The sequence below is a fragment of the Lepisosteus platostomus genome, chromosome 12 (assembly GCF_059453375.1).
Source record: "Lepisosteus platostomus isolate fLepPlt1 chromosome 12, fLepPlt1.hap1, whole genome shotgun sequence".
NCBI classification, from domain to species: Eukaryota; Metazoa; Chordata; class Actinopteri; order Semionotiformes; family Lepisosteidae; genus Lepisosteus; species Lepisosteus platostomus.
The window spans coordinates 30763229-30785496 of record NC_142622.1 but is presented as its reverse complement, the minus strand read 5'-3'; the positions used below and the strand labels follow the sequence as shown (position 1 = coordinate 30785496).

Below are 22268 nucleotides of genomic sequence, written 5' to 3'. Positions count from 1 at the left end.
CCTGTTTGCTCATTTAAACTGCAAAGGCTGGGAATAATTCTTAGGTCCAGAAAGTCAAAAATGAAGACTATATAAGGAAGTCAACTATCTCCTGAAGAACAAGATTATAGATGTCACCTTGTTGAATTATCATGCTTATTCATTTATATATTAAAAAATATTCCCCAGTTGCAGTGTCAGTTTAGTAGTGTAGCTTTTAAGTTTGTTCTCCTTTTGTTCCCCAGTGACAAACCAGTACTCAGCAGCTCTGCACTACTATCTCCAGGCAGGGGCAGTTTGTTCAGATTTCTTCACCAAGACGGTCCCTCCTGATGTCTATACAGATCAGGTAAAGCATGGATCTCTCCAGACAGTGTAAAATAACCAATGGAGACACTCTGCCACTTCCCTTTTAAGCAGTTTTTAGTCTAAGGAATGCAACAGACATCACATGTGAATGCAATTGAGTACATAAATTCTTGTATCAAGGTGTTGCAAGTGCAGGGCATTCAAAAACACACATTTGAAGTTTCACATCACATCAACTGAGTATAACAAAAATAATTGGCTATTTATGACTGCATTTGTTCTAGCCCATTGGATATACATTGTGATAAAACTTAATTTTTAGAACTTTCATGGCATTTTCTTTTGTATAGTGTTTCTAAAGCACCGTGAGGAAAAAGTGTTAGCTTTGGGCATTTATTTGTTTCTTTTTTTGTGCCTAGACATTTCATCCCTTTTTATATTTAAACATAATTCTTATGCATTTTTGCATACGATCACACACTGTTTGATGCATATCAAACACAAGATAAGGGAGATGCATAAAATATAACCATCCATTTTCTAATTATGCAGGGTTGTGAGGCAAACCGAACCTATCCTGGCAAGTGTTGGAGTTTTGTGCATTTGCTGGGACAATTATTAATTGTAGCAGTAAATCACAAAATGATTATTCGATGGCTGTTAGAAAACCGACCATGTGGAACAACTCAGCAACGCACACACACGGATACGAATACACGAGAATACATTTATTAATACATAAAATGTGAATATAAACATAGCAAATCTTATAGTGAGGGGTAGCAGAATACAATAGGTATAATATATTCAATCACAAAGAGTTACAAATGCCAAGACAGACATGCATTCAGTATACCATTCATTTATACAATTTCGTTAATGAGCTTTAATTACAACTTCTACACTAGATACTCAAAAGCAAGTACATCACTCAAAGGAATTAAATTGATATCAACTGGGGTTGAGGTAACAATTGAGCTGTAATGCAGAATGTTGAATACTAATCCAATTTATGTGGATTCATATTTCCCGCGGACACAGAGGATCAGCAACAGGTTGTTGCTGCATCCAGTCGGCCTCCTCTGGCCTCAGTGCCAGACAGTCCTAGTGCAGCTGGAGCTGGCAGTGCCTCTCTGAAGACTGGCTAGTTAGTCCTGGCTGAACTAGCAGAGTTTGTGCATAAACAAAGTGACTGCGGGTCCGAGCAAGTCACACTCTTTAGACGGAAAGAAGACCGGTTCGTTCCTGATATAGCGCCAGTTCTGAATACTGAGATTTAGCTGTCGACCGTAGTTCACTCGTTGATCAGGCGAGGATTCACAGTGGTTTACCGGCGGTTCACGAGGCTTGCTGCTGGGCTAACCTCGGGTGGATCCTTTGGTTACATGCGGGCAACCTCCGGTCTCGACTCTTCGAACAAAGTGAAGTCCTGGCACTCGGACACACTGGCCGTCATGTGATTTTCCGAGCTGAGTCTGAGACTGTCCTGGAGGGGCACCTTCTGGGCCCTGTGCTGCCTGTTTTATCTGGAGGAACTACAGTCGTTCATTGGTTTCGCAGGAATTCGAGACCCACGTGGAGTTACCCTACCCTACCAGTTCCTGATTGGCTGATCAAGGTGGAGGATGAGTAACAATGCTCTCTGTCCTTAGGATTGTAAACACCTTGGGATGCGACTCTCACTTGTAATCTCCCATACAGAAAGGCGCCAGAGATGACCATTCATTAGGGTGGCTGGAGAATCTCAGCCCTGGAAGTTGTTCCTTATCAGGAAACTCTATGAGACAGAAAAACACCTTAAATCTGAACCACATGGAATGGCCTCTCTGTGTCCAGCACCACTGAGATGAGGGAGAGAGAGACTGGCAAGGAAGCAGCAAACTTAATCCCTGTATTATTAATAAGCCTTACCGCTACACAAGCAATGGGCATTTCAAGCATGGGCATGCCCATGAAACACCCTGGACTTGATGCGTGTCCATTGCAGAGCACACACAGACTAAAAATGTGCTCACATTAGGGCCAGTTTTCCCTTGTGCCAATTAACCTTCCAGTATGTCTCTGGGACGTAACCATATCAGCCGGAGGAAACCCGAACACAGTGAACAGGACAACTCCAAGCAGATAGCACACCAGGTCTGGAATTCAGCCCAGCCCTGTGAGATAGCAGTGCTAACCACTGTGCCACTGTCACATCATAATATATATTCTACATTTTGTAATAAACATTGTGAGAAATATATAAAGAATACTGACTAAAAGTATTAGAGAATATGGATGTAACACACAGCCAAAACATTTCTTGTACTTTGCAGTTAACCTTTACTTGTACCTTTGCAGTACAGACATGCGATGTAGCTCCACATTTCTTCAATTATGGAGCTGCATCACATGCATTTGCTGCAAAGGTAATGTTGCTTCCTTTAAAGTAGAATTCATGATTTTCACCCAAAAACCTGAAACTTTTTTCTAGGAATGTCATCCCATTTATTTCCCTAATCACAAACAAGTATGAAAGACTTTCAACCACAACCAGCATTCATGTGGTAAAGTCAGAAAATAACGATTCTCACCCTCAGCAGTTTTTTTAGTCAAAACAGTAAGTGAAGCACCACTACTACTCACTGCTGATTGCCAATAAGTAGTGACCTACATAATCCATAAATCCATTTTCTAAGCACTTTATTCAATACTGGGTTACAGGCGTACCAGAGCCTATGTGTACAAGTAACGTGTAAAGCAGGATACACCCTGGACAGTGGGAGATAACTGGAGCACCCACTCAAACGAGGGGAGAACATACGAATTTCACATAGATAGCACTTCAGGTATTGATCTCGGGGACCCAGTGCAGAGAGGCAGCAATGTTAACCACTTGCCACCATACTGCCCAACCTGCATAATGTAATAATTAAACTTTTGGGAAGCATTTTTAATTCTTCACAGCTTAATAATGTTTAATTATTCCACCAAGAAATAAATAACTGTAACTAATTAATGCATGCAAATGTAGGTATTTAGAATAGCTAAGATCAACAGATCAAAATCCCCAAATTATGTTAAGTGCAAATTGATGTCCAGCAATATTGGAGTGTACTGAAAAGGACCTCTGTTTCTTTGCAGGTCCTGAAGAGAATGATTAAGTGCTGTTCTCTGCTAAACTGTCACACTCAGGTATGAACCACACTCCCAGTCATCCTGACACTCAAGTTTAAAAAACATTCTTTACAAAAACACTTAGTGCTTTATATGGAGATAAACTTATAAATATCAAAACTAGATATTTATGTAACGTAAAAAGATAAGAGTATTCATTTTCTAAAATCAGCAAGTTGAAATTCTACGTCTAAAAGTAGGGAGAGGGGCATTATTGCTGTAGATTGTTTTAGCATAACCTATGCTTTGGAAGTCTTATGGTGGGTTCCTTTCATATTCTGGAGGTTTGCATGAAATACAGATACAAATTGTTTTGCAGGTACAAAAATTATATCCTTTTTTTAAGGTTGCAGTACTTTGCCAGTTCCTCAGAGAAGTGGATTATATGACTGCTTTTAAAGCCTTGCAGGAGCAGAGCAGGTACAGTATTCTCAGAATTGTTTTGGCACAGGCAGTTTGCGTTTTGGAGGGCAAAATTAATCTTCTGCAATTCTGCTTTCTTCTAGCCATGATGCTATGGACTCCTTTTATGACTACATCTGGGATATGACAATCCTTGAATATTTGACTTGTATCCTTTGTGTGCACAGCACAGCAGGAGCAGGAGAAAAGGTTACCTTTGTAAGACAAACTGTGTTTTTTGATGAGGGGTATAGATACCTTTCTTCCAATGTGTATAGAGTTGTGAATATGAAGTCATTCTGAGTGACGTATGTTAGTGTTAATGTAGTTAAAATACAAACTTTTATGTTTCATTTTTACTATTTTATTCTAGTATTCTAGTTCTAAAACTCCTTTATTTTTATTAAACATAATCTGTGAGAAGCTTCAGTATCTCTTACAAGCATTGGACTTTTTGAACTCTGACCTTATTTCATTCAGAGGTGAAAAACTCATCATGGCAACACAATGCCTCTGGTATGGCTCAGTTATTAAAGGTTGAGCTCTGTAATCATGGTTTCAGGCATTGGTCTTGTCACTAAGCTAACCATGATGGGGATTTCCAAAGTGGCAGTACAAAAGTATTGACTGCATTTTTGCAGGAATGTGATTCTGTTGGCACTGAACTTCCAGTATGAGACTGTGTGCCTGTGTTAGAAGAGTGGCTCAAAGTTGGGATGGAGTATGCTGTTTACACATCCTCTTCTACCCCCTTTGCAGTCATAGAATTTATAAACAGAAAGCCAAGATATGAAACCACTCAATTAGCTATTTCAAATTATGTGGTATATAAAAATAATAAGCAATTCTCAATTTTTAAAATAATGAAACGTTAGCACTTTAACATTTACATTATCTGTAGAACTTTTCTTCGTCAAATTGTCAATAAAGTCTGATAGGATTCATGGTTTGAAATTCAATGTCCTGTAGGTGACTTGGTCCTTTGCAAGTTATTTTAATAATTGCTATAGTCCTTCCTTGACCATAGATCAAGACATTCATCATAAAAGAGGAGAGAATGAAAAAAGACAAATAGCTGTAAGTAGAAAATCATCAGGATCTGATCCTTTCTGTGTAATATATGTGACTGTTAACACATAAAAAGGATACAAACGAGGCCATTTCAGGTTACAAATGAGGCTTCACCATTCAGGTGAAGAAGACTCCACAGCTGAAACGTTGTGTTTCTGTTCTTCTCTTTTCAGCATGGATTAAATCTTTACCTGTTCCTTTGCAGCCTACGCATGCTGACGCAGCTGCCTACTTGAAATTAATACTGTTTAGATTTTTCTTAATTTTATACTGTATATTACAGTATGTTAAATATAAATGAATATAAAAAATAAAGTAGTGCTGTTTAACAAAGCAAAATTACTCAACCAGATATATAAAAAGTTTATAATAACAACTTGTTGTGAACGCAATGTGCTTTTTTGAGGTTTGCATCATATATTTGTCTTAATTTTAGTTAAGACAACAAATAATTTCAGCAACAGGTAATCAGGAAACAATTTTACTTTAGATTTTGATCATGAAAAATATATTTCACATATACTGTACTGTAGTGGCTTTAAAGCCATACAGTATCATACTGTATTTACTGTAGGTAGGTATGTCCCTATTCAGGCCATAAAGGCCCATGGGGAATGGGGGACAAGGGCCACCATTTTTCTTACCATACGACACTGGAGGTGGAGGTGATGTGGTCAGCATCACGCTCCGGCCAGCCTATTACCCCTAGAAGGATTAACCCTCGGTATTCATATGGAAAGCAGGCTGAGTGGACCTGGGAGCCGTTTGAAAGGAAGTAGACCAAGCTCCATCGCTTGCCCCTATCTGGGATTGAACCCGGGACGTTCCTGTCAGGAGCTAGACGCCCTTGCCATCTGAGCTACCACGGCTCATATTTACTGTATATACAGTATATTTATCCGGTATACTGATCATACTGCAGTTCATTGACTTGATCACTGTAACGTCACCCAGCTGACAATAAGTGTATGACTCTCAATATTAGGCAATAGAATTGTAATTATATGTACCATTGTATTAACACTTACAGCAGATACAAATTTTAAAACAAACTGATATATTTTACAATGTTATTAACCCTACTGTATTTTACACCTGCATGTGAGATCACGGTGTACCCAGTAGGTGTTTTCTTTTGGTTATTTTAGCCAGCAGCTAAAATAGCCAGCAGCCATATCACCCTGCAACTCACAACTGGTAACCCACTGAAGCTAAGCAGGTGAAACTGTAAAACCGAGGTCCTGACTCTCTGTGGTCATTAAAAAATCCCAGGGCGTTTCTCAAAAAGAGTAGGGGTGTAACCCCGGTGTCCTGGCCAAATTTCCCATTGGCCCTTACCAATCATGGCCTCCTAATAATCCCCATCTATGAATTGGCTACATTACTCTGCTCTCCTCCCCACTGATGTGTGGTGAGCGTTCTGGCGCACTATGGCTGCCGTCGCATCATCCAGGTGGATGCTGCACATTGGTGGTGGTGGAGGGGAGTCCCCATTACCTGTAAAGCGCTTTGAGTGGAGTGTCCAGAAAAGCGCTATATAAGTGCAAGCAATTATTATTATTATTATTATTATTATTATTATTTTATTTTGAGGTTGTAAAGATTCAGTAAGCAATAAGTAGGATAACTTTGGTAAATATTTGTTAAATACTGTATGTTAACAAAAGTCTGGATTTTCGGTTTCACAAGGCAATATTAAATTGTATCCAGTTGGGAATTATCTGCATGAAGTTTTCCCTCTACAAAACATTACAATGACCCCCTTAATTTGTTTGTGTTCCATTTGTGCTGGTTTGTGCCATTAAAAGTAGTATTTTGTTTCCCATCTATAGCGCTTAATTTTTCACCTTACTAGAAGTCTAGCTGTTGGATTGTGTGTGCTGAGACTGTTAGGATCTTGTTGGTTGTCCAGATAATGTTGTAGAGTTGGGCAAGTATTTTTTTTTCTTCCAGGAAGAGAGTTAGTGTGTGCCCTAGAATAGTGTAGTACATATTTTAGGTGCCTCCCAGTGCCCCCCACCTTGTGTAGTGCCCATATAGTTTTGTTTTAATGTAACAGTGTATTACTTTATCTTGCAAGTTTTTAAAACTTCTGTAATAACTATTCTTGCACATACTGTACATTTTGTACTCCCCTAGACGTAACCATAGTAGGGATGTAACATACCTGGGGGCTTGTCCGGGATTTTTTATCAGTATTGTGTAGCCAGTTTTTTTCTTCTTGTTGTGCTCATGCACTTGGGCTTGTTTAGTTTTTAGTGGTCCTTTGTATTACAGGTGCTGTGTAGGGATAATTGGTGGTGTGTCCATTAGGGCATTGATTTTACAGGATTTTACCCTGCGCCACACTTTGGAGCAGTTTGAGAAATGTTGCAAGGCAGATATTGTGATAGCAGGTTTCTTTAGTCTCTTGGTTTTCCAGTATGCTAGGACAGAAGAGAGAAAGTCTACCTTGCTGAGTAAATAAACAGAGATATAGCTTTTACCTCCCCCTGATGCAAAAGCTGGGGATGCGGATGTTGCTCAGGTGGATGTGGGGGCTGATATAAAACCCTTGCCATCCCCAGGCTTAGTGCCCGTGTACTGCTTGGAAAGTAGCTAATTCTGACAAACTTAAACAGCTACTTTTGCTTGAAGAATTTCAGAACTGTCTGCATGACTGTATTGTAACTTTATTTATTATTGAGTGTAAAGTTACCTTGCTCTGCTGTAATGAATTTGTGTTAACACATAAGTATGTGTTTAACTTCTGTTCAACCCTCGTCTCAGTGAAATGATAAAAACTCTACAGTTCCTACATCTTTAGACATCCAATCTAAATTCAAGGTCTGTTTCATTGACAGTCATTTTTATGCAAAATATCTTAGACCAGTGTGCTTGCTTATTAAACTTTGAGATCCTTACTGATTTGACTTTTTGTCTCATTTAGCTGGAACAGTAATAGCTGGAACTATTACTGTAGTTAACAGTAATAAGATAAATCGTATTGAAAGGCACTGTTTTATTCTCTGACACAAACAGGTGTCATACAACATGCTACAGCCACACTCTTGGTGAGGTACTGGAGACTTCAGAAGCACTCAACTTGGTGAACTGGGAATTTAGGAAGGCGACTGTGACTTATTAGAGTAAACAGGTGGATCAAGGTCAAATTTGCCCTGTGATTGCTAAAGTGGATGCAATTGTTAATTTTACTGTACCTACCATTAAAGTGAGTTGATCATAAATTCTTATTTTTCAAAGGAATTCAATAAAAATCAGGTAAATTTATTCAATTGAAAACATGCAAAATGCAAACATTTTTGATTTGGTTTCACTTTGTGGCATTAAACAACTGGAAATTGTCAGCTGCATTATCTTGCTCATCTTTGCAACACTGCGCCCTTTATAATGATTTGATAGTTCATGCCTCCGAATTACTTTCTCAGTCTGTCCAGGGACACGGGGGAATGGATACTGTTACTGTGAGCAAATAATGAAAATTGTAAATAAAATTGCAATTCTAATTTAAATAAAATAGAACAAAAAGTTGCTTTATATCAGTTACTGCTCAGACTGGACATTTATGCAGAAGCATTAAAAATGTAACAAAGTTAATAAAGGAATAATTCAAACTTGAAAGTGGTAGTAAAAAAAATGTTTTTGGATTATTTATTTTCAGACCTTAAGTTGATGTACAACTTTATAATAAATCTTGCCATTTATTAATTGAATTGTCTTTGGAAAAGTAAGAATATGCCAGTGTGTAGTGATACAGCCTTTTTGTTTTCAGATAAAAGCGATTGGACAGACTGAGCTGAATGCCAGTAACCCTGAGGAAGTGCTGCAGCTTGCTGCCCAGAAAAGGAAAAAGAAGTTTCTTCAGGCTATGGCAAAGTTATATTTTTAGAGAGCATGTAATGAGTACAGAAAAAAAGCTACTGTATACATATTTTATTACACATTAGAAAATAAACATTAAAACATACAATTCTGGCATTGTTTTATGTACATGTATACATATTTACAGTCAAGTGAATTAGCATTTCTTATAACATGTGTAGTAGGTCAGCATGACCAATTTTGCTAACCTTGAAACAAGTAACAATTTATAGTGCAGCTAAACCAAGTCATGAACTAGAAGTCCTGAGAGGGTTGTTGATGTAATGAAAATACTTTAAGTTTAGAGGGCAAAATTCCATGCCCATCACATTATCGCTGTAGGCAAGGGTTGACAAGATACAGGTATCAAACCCAAACCTATACCTGTACTTTCCGTTAAATATGTGCTAGTGGCAATGATATTAAGTTAAAAAAGTTATTTAATTGTTAATATAGATTAACACTGGATGTAGGACTAATAACATTTATAATAACAAAAAAGATAAATACCCTTAACAGTCTTGCACATTTTTTACAAAAATCAAGTCTTCCAGGAATTACATTTCTGCACAAGAATGTTCAGCTAAAAATTGCATGTGTGGCTGGTGTACAAAGAATAGTTACAGCATCAATGTACTGTATATCCCTGTACAAGGAAGTGAATTAATCTCATCATGACAGTTAACCTCAACATATAAGAATCCTAAATGCACTTTCACAGTTAAGACATACGTATCATACTACTTTAAATATTCCTTTAAAAGCTCGAGAAATACTGCACCAAGTTAATGCAACGCTAACCCACAATTACGTACCTACTTATGATCTTTTGTTAAAAAAAAGACCATATATTTACCATTGATGTTAGTTTTGGTAAAGAACTTCACACGTCAACCCAGTCTGATTTTCAGTACAGCATAAATACATTAAAATTCACAATAAATCCATGAAGTATTGTATACAACCTCAACGGAATATGCTTCTTTTTAAATAAAAGTGTTCTGGGATTTTCTTTATTAACAATCACAAATTTGACAAATCCTCGTTATTCCTTTGAGAGCTCCTTATTTAGTATGTAGCTGGCTTTTCTGTGCTCTTTGGTGGAGTCAGGATTCCTCCCACTGACACTGGTGATAATCGTCCTAGATTCTCTTGCAGCTTTTGGTGAGCTACATTCTGAAAAGAGTAAAACATTTATTTGTATATACATATTTCCTGTTAACCATTACATCATCTCTGCCCTAATCATCGTGCTTCAAAAACAATAGTAGATTTAATTTAATAGCATGCTTACAGTAGCTATCATTATCATCCTGTTTTAAGATAAGATAAGATTACTTCATTAGCCATATACAATTTCTTGCATTAGGAATTAGTCTTTTCACATACCCCAGCTTGCTCTCCATGAGACACACAGACAGGGAGAGAAGCTTGGGGTCAGAGCGCAGGGTCAGCCACAGTACAGCGTCCCTGGAGCAGCTAGGGTTAAGGGCCTTGCTCAGGAGCCCAACAGAGTAGGATTTCTCTGCCGGCTGCAGGATTTGAACCGGCAACCTTCTAGCCACAGGCGCAGATCCTTAGCCACAGAGCCACCGCTCCACCCATTAACACAGTAAATGTTTTATCACATTTACTGTGTTACTCAATAGTTTTTGTATGAGAGCCAGCACAAGCCCTATTGATGACATTCTACGGTGCTAACTGGTCCAGTCCTGGGTCTACTATTAAGTAGTGTATGTTTTCAGCAGGTTTTATAGACCTCTAAATACGCAAACCTTTATAGCTGGAAAAATGTGTCAAACTGGTTCAACAAAAGTCACTTGGTACGTTCAGTTCTAAACTGAAATGAGTATGTGTAGAGGAAGCAAGACTCCAGGACTTGGCACCCCTACTTGCAGTGTGATGCAGCAGTTCATAATGCCCATTGCTTCTGGTTTCCTTAAATATACACATAAACAAAACCTTAAATCAAACAGTATTTTCATTCAATGGCCATTTTTCTACAATACACTAATAAGAGCTACCAAAGAACACTCTCGGCTCCACACATCAGGTCAACTGCAACCCACAAGTCCGAATTGTAGCAATTAGCTACAATGCAAAATACACCGCAGAATAAACAGAATGAAGTACAGAATTACACTGAAGGTGCTGCAGTGAGCACACAGGACGGAATGCAAGTGCAGAGCTTTGAGAGAAAAAGTCACCTCTAGATCAATGTTCAATGCTAAAATTAATAAAGCTTGCGGTCGAGAGGTAACGCAGAGCCAGCAATCTGACTGCTCTATAGAGCTTGATGTTTGATGTTGGTGTATTGGGGAATTGTGCCCTAAATAAGAGGTTCAATCAGGCACGTGAGGGACTATCAGATTGACGGACAATCAGTCATGGGCATGTTGTGCCCTTTTGAGCTTGAGTAATACAATTGTATAGATAATGTTTTTATGCTTGCCTACTATAATTTTAATTTTGTAGCACTTGCTAGTAATGGGGCTGTTTGTTTAATGAAAAACTATAAAAACACTTGCTTTTAAGTTGCCAACTATCTTAATAATATGGCATTCAAAGCCTTAACAAATCTCATTTACCAATATGGCCAATACTTACCAACATAGCTAGGTAATCTCTGTGTGTCTGGATGTTGTGCCTGTCCTCTGCAGAGACCTTTTTGAAACCTTTCAGTTGTGCTGGGGGACCCTCTCTCACAGTCATCGCAAAGGGAGCCATCCAATTCACACAGCTTGAAATACTGTTCCACGTTAAGCCTTAAAAATACAAAAGCATTTTGTAAGCAGACTGTGATTCTGACCGGAAGACCAAATGGCCTTCTTTTGTTTATTTTGGCCAGGCCAATCCTTGTATTCTAAGAAAAACTAGATAAGGGAATTAAAATGCATTGTTCTGTAGTTTGAGTTGTAGCAATTACAATTCCTGCCAAGAATTCACTTGGCATGAATTCTTTTTGGTCCACAGGCTGAAGCAATCAGACCTGAGGTTCTAAGAAAGTGATATTTACTTTTGACACTTTCCCCAAAATAAGTGTTTTCATCAACAGAATCCAACACTGTCCTCTAAACTCCTGTGGAAAAACCAGACCTAATAACATGAGAAATGCTTTCTCTGATCATCTCCTGACAAATTTAGATGTTATTATTCACCTTTGTATTTACAGTACTGTTCCGCTTATCGCATTGTGTTACAGCTCACAAAGCTTAATCTTAGCTAACCTACAATACATAATTTAGTTAAATTCAGAATACCAATATATGTAACTGACAATTACAAATTTGCATTAATGAAAGTCAAGAAATATTGATTAAAAAATAGCACCAAAATAACAAAAACTTACCTGAAGCTTTTTGAACTACTTCAAATGAAGTAAAGTGGTAAAATGCAGCTGCTGCCAATATCCCATACTGGTAGTCCAAAGAATTGATATCAAGTATACACAAGTCTAAAAGCTAAAGAAATAAAATCAAGAAAATTAACACATTAAAAAAAACAAATGAAAAAAGGCAAAACTGCTGATTTCGTCTTAAAAATACACAATTTAGTATCATTGAAACTAGCATAATATAACTTCAATTAAACTAATGTAAAATTAAATTAACATACGTTATGTAAATTCCCATTAAATGCAATATACATAACACATCAGTTGGTGTACTTCCTCAAAATGATCATTTGTATTTTATAAATGTAGAGACTGTTTCTACAGGTTAATTGGTAATGTAATGACTTATATAATTACCTGTGTGATCTGTATGAAAGTCTCCTGAGAAAACTGAGGTAGTAAAACATTAGGATCATCTGTCAAAGATTCCACCTGCATATACAGTTTCAGCCATGAGATGACAGTCTCAGGACAGAGATTCCAGTTGAGTGCCTGACAAAAAAAATAAGAAAATTAAGTTGTCATTCAGTAGTTTATATATATATACACTGTATATGGCACATCTATGCTCTGTATGAATGTAATAAAACTTATTTTTTGTATAAGCTGGAACTGCTTCAATGATCCATTTTAATCTTAAAAGTACTTAAGCTCAGAGCCTTTTATCCCTATTTGGAACACAATAAAACAGGACTTTGTTGCGGTTTAACATGACTTTTGTACTACCTTGTCCACTAACTAGCCATGTTTTTACAATTAACCAAATCCTCTACCAGTTCATACTTTTGATCTTTATGTCCACTGTAGGGTTTCCAAGATCTTAGACACAATGTGGGTGTTACTAGATGATCATCATCATGATAGAGATAAATACACATTATGAACATTAAGAATTTAATCAATGGCTCCAGTAGTACTTTCTACTTTAATATTAATATCAGTAATAAAAATACCATAATTCTAAATAATTCTTTATTAGTACTTTCTACTTTAATAACTAGGTTTCTACTATTTTGTTGCTGTACAACAACATGAGAAGAAACATTTATTTTTATATCAATTATATTCTTTAAAAACAAGATCACAGCAACTCAAGGTACATTGCAAAGCAAATGAGCAGTCAATATTAAGTGTAGTCAAATTTAGTCAATCTGGCAGACAGAAACAATGTAACATCATAAGTTGGTCTACACACATCCATAAAGCTAAAACATTTGGATCTAAATTAGTTAGTGTTAGTGTCAAACACCTATCTAGTGTCAACATGAGCATTTCTCTTCAACACAAGAAAGGAAGTGAAATGTATACTGAGTTATACATATACAAACGCAAGGTTCTTGTTCCCATCAACCTTTAAGATCAGATTTGAGTTAAGTATTTGACCTTATAAGAGAGCTTGAGATTGTGTTGTTTTTAGATTTCCTGTAAAAAGAATAAAGTTATAAATGGCCTATCCAGACCATGGGTTAGTGGATGCATTGTTAGAGCAGGGAGATAGGTTCCCATTCATTTTGTGTCTGGATTTATAGAGATTTAACTCTAGGTTGTATTCTGTTTAGTGGATAAGGCAGGTTCATCTGTCTTTTTGGCATGTGTACTGTGTCATATACTTGGTAGCTGTCTGGGTTTTTTTTAGGGTGGTCAGGACATTGGCCCCCGAGATACCTTGTTTGTAAATAGAGTAACTTGTATATTGTGTGTTGTTTAGTGTCCTTGTCACTATTAATAAATGTGTTTAAATTGGTACACCGGATTTATTACTCTTTTCACCAAAGCTATACTGGAAAACAAAGAAGTGCCTCTAATTATACCAAACACTCAGGTATGTTCTTGGCATAGCTTTTACAATTTGGGGGTTATGATTGTTAAAATAGATATCTGATTATCACACTTGATTATTTCTGTAATTCTCTCTCTTTTGTAACAATAGATTAAAACATGGCTACAATTTTTGTAGATGACCACCACAGTTTTTTTCTGCATAAAGAAGAAAATGAAGTATCACTGTGAAGTGAAAAAAAGGCGCAAGTTAGAATTACCACTATACAAAGTCTTGTGCAGGATGTTCAGAGTACATTTGTACACCCCAGTCATTCTAACTAAATACGAAAGAGCATTGCTGCAATCAAGGAAAATTCATATGTTATCGCTTAAGTATGAGACAATTATGTCACTAAAATGCAACAGTTATAATTGTGTTTACATTAGTTACAAATTGTAACATTTCATTATGAATAAACTCCAGTTAAATGCACATTCTGCAGTGCTGGAGATGGTCATTAACACCAAACCCAAAGTTCAAGCTGAGTGGTTGGTGCTGTCATTGCACCATATTATACATAATATGTATAATCATAATTACAAGATACCAAATGAAATTATTTTTCCCCTTGATGGGAGCGGAAAGTGTTACAGTTGTATAAAAATGTCTGCAATTCTGCATTACTGGAACAAAAGTATATGTTTCAAATGCCCACTATACTAGGTCCACTATGAGTACTTCAATGTAACTAGCACTGTTCTATTGGATTGATACAACAAATGGTACCATAACTAATCAGTTGAATTAATGAAATGAGTTCTTTGTGGCTCTTTACATGCACATGTAATCGCTCATAGGATTCTCATATTGAGGTTAGTAACTGCCATCATCAGAGCTCATGATCTGCTTGATCATCAGGCTAATTATCTTGCAAATCCTTTCAAAATAAATGTGCTGAAAATTTTTTTTTTTAAATCACTGGCATCACAGTCCAAGTCATTAGTGTTTTAGAATGATCAATGCAAATTTTTAAATTATTTAAATAAAACTGTACATATTTTTGGAAAGATATTTTCCAGAACCACATAAGACACTTACATGTAAGCACCAGTACCTAAAAGTCTTTCACTTTTTTTCTAAGTTTGGTCTTCACTTAAATCAGGCATGATCTGATTTTGTCATGACATGATTAAATGTAAAAAAAAAAGATTACACACTATAACTGCAATATTTTTGTACATATTCTGATAAAATTTAAAAAAATGTTTGTGTAGTCTTAAAAACTTAAAAATGCAGGAGGTGGAATCAATAAAACGGACAAAGCAGACCACTTTACCATGGATGACTCCTATTCAATGTTGCATGCAAAACATGTTCTATCAGTATTTAAAGTTTTTCATTTCAACAAATATATTAGCAGTCACCTTTAACATGATCAGTTCCATGTCTACGATTTCATCCTCCAAACAGGCACCATCTGTGACATATGCAAACTCATGCAGCTTGGGAGGATAGATTTCCTAAAACAAAACACAAGACAAACACATTGTAAGATAACAAAAGGTGACAGGAGTGGCTGAAAAGGAGATGTACCCTAAAAACGGAGCAGAAAGACAATAATTCACACCATCAAGTACAGAAACAACTAGATGATGAAAACTCTTCATTAGTGCACATTCCTTGCTAATGTTAAGTCTAAAGCTGGGTTATTTTGAACCTTTCTAAGGTTCTCTTCTAGACCTACAATAATTAAATCAAGTTATTTTGGTTCTCACAGTTATTTTAATAAAAATGTACGATTTTTCCCAACATTAAAATAGTAAGTGGGAGTGCATGTGAATATTTAGCCATGGGTACATACCTTATTGACTATTGTATTTATATTCAGGTTACCAATATTTGAAAGTTGTTGTTTTTCTTTTTTAAAAATGAGACCAAATTCACTTTTCATTTAATACTTGTGGAATGGCAAAGAATCACACCTTTATTTTTAAAAAGATGATTAAAACCTGTTCTTAAGCACTGCTTTTCAGCCTTATATTTTTACTCTAGGTTTTTACCTTGTTATAGGACTTTAAGCAATTTTTTAACACTGTTTTCCAATATTTGATGCAGCAGTAATACTTTTGCTTCATGGAGTTCATATCAAATGTACATTCTTGATTAAAAAAAGTTATTTGAAAATCCTGTAATGTGTTTTAGCAATAGTTCATGATGGTTTATGTTAATGTATAATGTGCAGTTATATAAACTATTTTAAAAATATGATTATTCAAGATTTAAATGCAGAAAGAACTGTAAGCTATGCAGAGAGCACACTGTACAGGACCAACAACAATCTACATCCCTTCACATAAAATAACAGGGATTGTATCAAAGTTGCAGAAAAAAGCTGTATGGGTTATGCTATGAAAGACCTATACAAATGATTTCCAAAATCTGAGGAAGAAATTGTGGAAAAAAAATGTAATACATTGCATGCAGTGAGTGATACCAGACATATGGCTGATGTACCATATAACTACCAACTATCACTTAAACCAGCTTTGTACAGTGAAGGAGCCATTAATAAAACAGGAGCAGCTACTGTTTTCTGTACTGTAAAGCACACACTATCAACCTTCAAACTCCATACTAGTATATCAATCTCCACGTACAGTAGTATCTTGTCTTCATGATCAGGAACAATATGTTGGCCTAAGACCACTATTAAGCACCAAACCATAAAACCAATATGTATACACAAGACGTTGATGCCTTTATGGCAATATGTACCTCTTGTGTCAATTTGGGACATACTCACACCCGGGCCAATTAATCTGCTCTCCTTGATGAAGGAGAAAAACCTCTACAAAAAAAAAAGAGAAGATTACCTCTATTTTGGAGGCAATGAAGAGGGAGGTAATGCCGATAAGCTGCAGCCTGTTCTTGTTGATGTTCTCTTGTGTCAGCATGAACCTGTCGAAAAAGTCTTGTGCCAAGTAGAACGTTTCTCGATGCAGAGTGTAAACCTCGCTTACCTAGAAACATTTTGTAAAAGATAAGTTGAATAATGAATTCAATATAAAAACTGCAAGCATTGTTAGTTAACATTTTGATAGAACTGAAAATAATAAAAATGTACAGGAGGGACAGAAATAAGAAATGTACATCAGTCTATAGTACAATGTGGCTGTACTGAGTTATCATCACTCTACCATTTTCATAGACTAAGAAAAGGCCTTTTGTTTAGTCTGCATCTCACTGATGTTGTGGATGAACAATAACAAAAATATCACTGATGTGGAAATTTGTTGAATGCTTTACTTAATGAATGAATTGAGAACAAATTCTCCCTTACATTGACAGCAGAAATTTCTAATGGAATTTTTATTGTTTTTATGGGAGCATAAACTTTAAATGAAGTGCACTACTCAAAACACAAAAGCTGTGGAATTCAGATTCAGATTCACAACTTGCCGAACTAAATTTCGGAGAAACGACCACAATTGCATATTTCTGCCCAAAATTAGTTAGAGTGGTTACTGTAACACTTGGTCGCTCAAACAGGCTGTTCATTGCGCACCTCCAAAAGCCAGTCCAGCAGAATGGCCCTCATCTTTGGCTGCAGTCTTGGGTGCTGATGCAGGACGCTCTTGTCATGGACGTATTTCAGCTCCTTGTTCAACATCTTAATCCACACATCCTCTGAACTCCCCCAGCTGTCAATCAAAACCCTCAACTTCATCACTTATCATATGAACACGGTACTAATAAGCATGTAGAAGTAAAAGGGTCTACAAACATTTGAAATAATAGTTCTACATAGCCTAGAACTTGACAAGGTTACTGTGCTCTACATAAGAGTGACATGCATATTCAAATATGATCTATACCTTTTAAGCAAGTTAGCACAGATACACATAAAGAAACATATGTCGTATTTGTTTTTAATCACATTTTAACAAGCCAAGTAATTAACTCCATGTTAAAAATTAGGACAAATAATAAATTTGGTGGATGCTGTGATTTCCTATTTGTTTTTAATGTATGTGGTAGCAGGTGAGTTCTGAAGTAAGTTTAAAATTTTTAAGTACAAACAAATCAATAAAAACACCAAACAGGACATGGGATAGGAACCTTACACAAAGAGTTGGGGCAATTCTTTGTCTTGTTAAAGTGAAGTGAATGAAAAAAAAACGTATCGCCATCACTAAAAAAAACAGAATGGCTACATTCACATCCTCAGGAAACTTCAACAACACAATGAAAAGCCAAAAAAATGTAATCTACCTGAGACACGGCAAAGGTGAAGGTTTTATGAAAAGATTTTTGAATCGGAACTGCTTGAAACTAGACAGGTCCTGAGTGGTCTCCAATTCCTTGTGTGGCGTTTCAATAAAGGTGCAAGGACTGATCTCTCCTGGTGCCCATCGATTCTGCAAAGGAGAACTTTTCAGTAAATACTTCACTGAACAGCAAGCTGCAGTGAACACAGACACATAAATAAAGTTAGTAAACATGCTGAGCTTCCTGATATGCTAAATAAACCTTTCCAAAAAGGTGCCCGAGACACAGTCACATGAATTATTAATCAGGAGTCATTTAGGTCTTCATGGAGTTAAACGTGAAATTTACCCATTATCTTAAAATAACATCCCTTCATTTTATTTTCCATGAGCTTTGTTAATGGTGGCAAATGAACATAATTACCTTGCAAGTCGAAATTCAAAAATATAATAAAATAATTTGGCAGGAAAAACAGTCCAACAATATACAGTACTTAGTTGATTTTTTAAATATTCAAAAAATAAACTCTGCATATGTAATACAGTGCTATTTCAATGTAATAATAAATGCAGCAACAAAGAATGCGATTAGGATTAGGCGGGTAAACTGGGCTGTAATGGGAGGGCCCAAACTGGAGTAGCTCTGATAGATACAGAGCCAAGGCGCATACAGCAACAGCGGCGTTTTGACACAATTACTCAGTAACATACTGTCAGATGCTCTGTGGCCTCCAAGAACTACCGCTGCTGACCGCAAACCCGCATTTCTTATTCGAAAATTGTTAATTTCCCCCCCATTGTTCAATGTTAGGAAAACAAGCAAACAAGCAAACATCCTGAATTTGTTCCGTTTACCTATTTGTAAGACAATATTTTATCTCCTTATAGATGCTACAAAAATACATATTTCTATATTGATGCTGTTGATAAGTAAACCTCACAAGTCATAGGGAATACCTCACAAGCACAATGAACAATTTCCTTACCTGTATCGCATAACTTTGCCTTTTGATCGTAGCTTGTTCCGATTTCTTTTTGTTGCATTCCTTTTAAAACACAGAAGATATTGTACACTTACACACGTCTGAATGTTAAATGTATTAAACATTTGAATTCGATACTGCGGGCACTAACCTCCGGTTTTCTTTTTCTTGTAACCTTGGTAATAGGAGGACTTGTAATGTTCTCGTTTCTAGATTGTAAGCGGCCACTGCAAATGAAGAAGGTAAATCTAAAGTTTAGTATGTTTTAAGAAATATTTTAACAAACGTATTCATAAGAATAGAACATACGTAACCGTTAACAATATTGTAATTTTACCTGCGCCTTGACATCCTTGTAGTTACAAATCTTGCTTCTGGCACCAGTAAGGGAAAGAAAGAAATTACATTATAACAAACAATATGTGGAATATAGCACGTTTAGCAACAAAGTGTCTCCCTAAACAAACTTTCCGCTGAGTTTATAAACATTTTAAAGTAACTTCACGAGAGGATGTCTCATAAAAATTATTTCATACAATGCACACGTAGGCCGTTGCGGCGGTAAAGCAAGTGACGATTCTGTAAAAGAGCTCCAGACACTTGGAATAAAATTGCCTTATTCATGTGAATATTCAACAATATCACTAAGCCCTTTTCAATATTCAACCCTTAAAGCATCACAAATCCCCAAAATACCAGGAAAATAATCTCAATTGATATTTTTTACATTTTGTTAAAGTCAGCTCCGCGCCAATTTCTCTAAGCGGGTAGGAATACGACTGGACCTTTAGTCACGTTACTACCTTCCCTCCCGGCGTCAAAAACACACAAAAGGTACACGTCCATTTCTACAGACATATAGCAGATTTTGTTATTCTGTTAAACTAAAGTATAGCAATCACAATATAAAGTAAGCAATAACGTAAAAGTTATTTTACGTTTTGCTGATGCGGGTCATCAGTAGTTTCATTTCGCCACGTCCCTCCAAAAAGTAGCAAAATAGCTCACAAAATACAAGTGATGGGAATCCCCTCCCAAAAAACAGCAACCTAAACATCACAATAATTGTAAGCATTTCATATTTAAGACGTGTTTGAGTAAAGGCTTTCACGGTGTAGAAACCAATAATTTTGTTACTGTACATTATAACTAAGATACCTTCATCAAATTGCATAAAACGTCTACAATTAGCTTACTTTATGTTTTTAACTGCCCGTGTTCCTGTATTAATAATAATCAAAATCATCCAAAAGTAAGCAATTATTTTTTTAAAGAAAAACATATCAACGATCATATAGCAAACCTTAAGCGGCAAGCCTTACCAGAAAATGAAGTGAACTCATCAGCTGGCGCCGGCGCCAAGTCTTATATCTACCAACATTCCCGGCTAGTGCGCATGTGTACCCCTGGATAATGTTGCATGTAACGTATGTTAACCTATACAAAATGTAAAGAAGTTACGCGATGTAGATATTAAAATGTTGTGCATTTATTTTTGCTTCCCGTAATAGTTATCAGATTTTAAAAATGAAACGTTAGTAAGCAATACAGCACAACAATACAGCATAACTCCTCCCTAAAAACGGGGGAGCGGGTAGAAAATATTTATAGATAAGAGTGTTTTGCTACATTCAAGCGTAACCGATTCGCTTTTAATATGCTTTTATTCATTTATTTAAAAAAATAATAATCCGGATAGTATTTTTAATTTCTCGATGTTCTCTTTTGGCAATCAACCATCAGACCCACCCACTAGGCGGTGTTCAGCCGGATTGTAACCAATAGAAGCTAGGCTAGAGCGCACAACGTGCACACTTCTCAAAATGTAAACAGAGGCTTGCACGTGGTTTAGCGCCAAGTCAGCTGTATGAGAGGAGGCAACTTTATCATCGGCTTTTCTTATTACCTTTTTTTTTGTTTTCATGTGCTGGCGTTGCATACAAGATGACTTGTGATAGTAGCGGGCAATATTTCTGTTGTTGCAAAGATGCAAGTAAAAGAAAACGGCTAGTTGTTCGGTGGCCTAGACAAATTGATGAAGCAGGTCGCTGATAGTGAATTTCAAGGTAAAGATCTGCGCAACACGGAATGAACAATATTATAATACCAGATCAATATTATAGGCAACAAATGGTGCTGGTGAACAGAAGTTTAGACAAAAGTTGAATTCTAATCTTGCATTTCTGCTCTCCTATGTATAAATACTTCCTGGCTGCCCACAACTCTATACCAACATTTCTATCAACCTTACGACCACCCCCAACGGCACGCTTACAGCAGCTTCCCTGATTCATTGCTCATAAATGAGCGGCGTTATGACAGCGCACATTCCTTAGCCAGGCAAGTTAGCTTCAAAGTATTAAGTACTGTATCTCTTTCTATCCATCAGCTTATTTAGTTGTAATTCGAGTTTTACCGATTTCTGAATAAATAAAATAAGAACATAAGGAAGGTTGCAAATGAACAGACGCCATTTTCATGTCAATTTTGCACTGCCAAGCAAGGAACTTTGATACACATAAATGAGAAATCTGGAGAACACATCCTGATGGACACACTAGACAGGCATTCCAACAGAAATAAAATATCCAAAAAAACCGCCCAATGTGCATTGTCATTGTCCATAGGAATGTGTTGCCCTTCTGATCGGTTTGCAGGTGTTTCAAATAGAAAAAAAGTATGGTTACAAAAGAGAAGAGGCCATCTAATCAATTTAACCCAGTGGTAGTTAAGTCACCCAAGAATCTCATCCAGCTATTTCTTGAAAGAAGCCAGGGATTTAGCTACAATATAGCGCCATACTCTTCTAACACTTTGCATAAATTTCACTGCTTCACTGTGGAGGTTTCACAATTCAGTTGTCTGGTAAGGCCAACTAAGTTTCTAAGCTGTTTTTTGTGCTTCCACCTTTTTTCTGAAAGTGCTGGAGATATGTCATATGGATATATGGTTAAGAAGTTAATTCAGTATTAAAGGGTTCTAAATAGTGCTGAAATAATCCAAAATCACCTCACACCACAGACCAGGATAATCAAGGTCCAATGAACGTTTGTGGAACAGAACATCTATTAGTTATGCAATCT

The 22268-nt window shown here is 36.6% G+C and overlaps 2 protein-coding genes across 4 annotated transcripts in view; one reads left to right on the top strand and one right to left on the bottom strand.

The window, feature by feature from the left end:
• Positions 1-8887, top strand: part of ints8 (integrator complex subunit 8) — a 43611-nt gene extending 34724 nt beyond the window's left edge. For both annotated transcript variants that reach the window (XM_088601607.1, XM_088601606.1), the window contains exons 23-28: positions 225-328; positions 3412-3462; positions 3791-3864; positions 3951-4015; positions 4880-4923; positions 8690-8887. In XM_088601607.1, coding sequence (XP_088457733.1) covers positions 225-328; positions 3412-3462; positions 3791-3864; positions 3951-4015; positions 4880-4923; positions 8690-8806 — 455 coding nt within the window. In that variant the 3' untranslated portion in view covers positions 8807-8887. The remainder of the gene's footprint in view (positions 1-224; positions 329-3411; positions 3463-3790; positions 3865-3950; positions 4016-4879; positions 4924-8689) is intronic.
• Positions 8836-20672, bottom strand: ccne2 (cyclin E2). Of its 2 annotated transcripts, none has more exons than XM_088601608.1 (12): positions 20508-20672; positions 19523-19559; positions 19337-19412; positions 19189-19248; positions 18207-18352; positions 17500-17635; positions 16808-16954; positions 15359-15454; positions 12530-12664; positions 12128-12239; positions 11386-11543; positions 8836-9954 (listed from the first exon to the last, which is right to left on the bottom strand). In XM_088601608.1, the coding sequence occupies exons 2-12, from the start codon at positions 19534-19536 to the stop codon at positions 9847-9849; spliced, it is 1188 nt and encodes a 395-aa protein (XP_088457734.1). In that variant the 5' UTR covers positions 19537-19559; positions 20508-20672; the 3' UTR covers positions 8836-9846. The 2 variants fall into 2 exon arrangements, with proteins under 2 accessions (XP_088457734.1, XP_088457735.1); XM_088601609.1 differs by lacking the exon at positions 20508-20672 and adding an exon at positions 20124-20146.
• Between the last annotated feature and the right edge of the window lie 1596 nt (positions 20673-22268).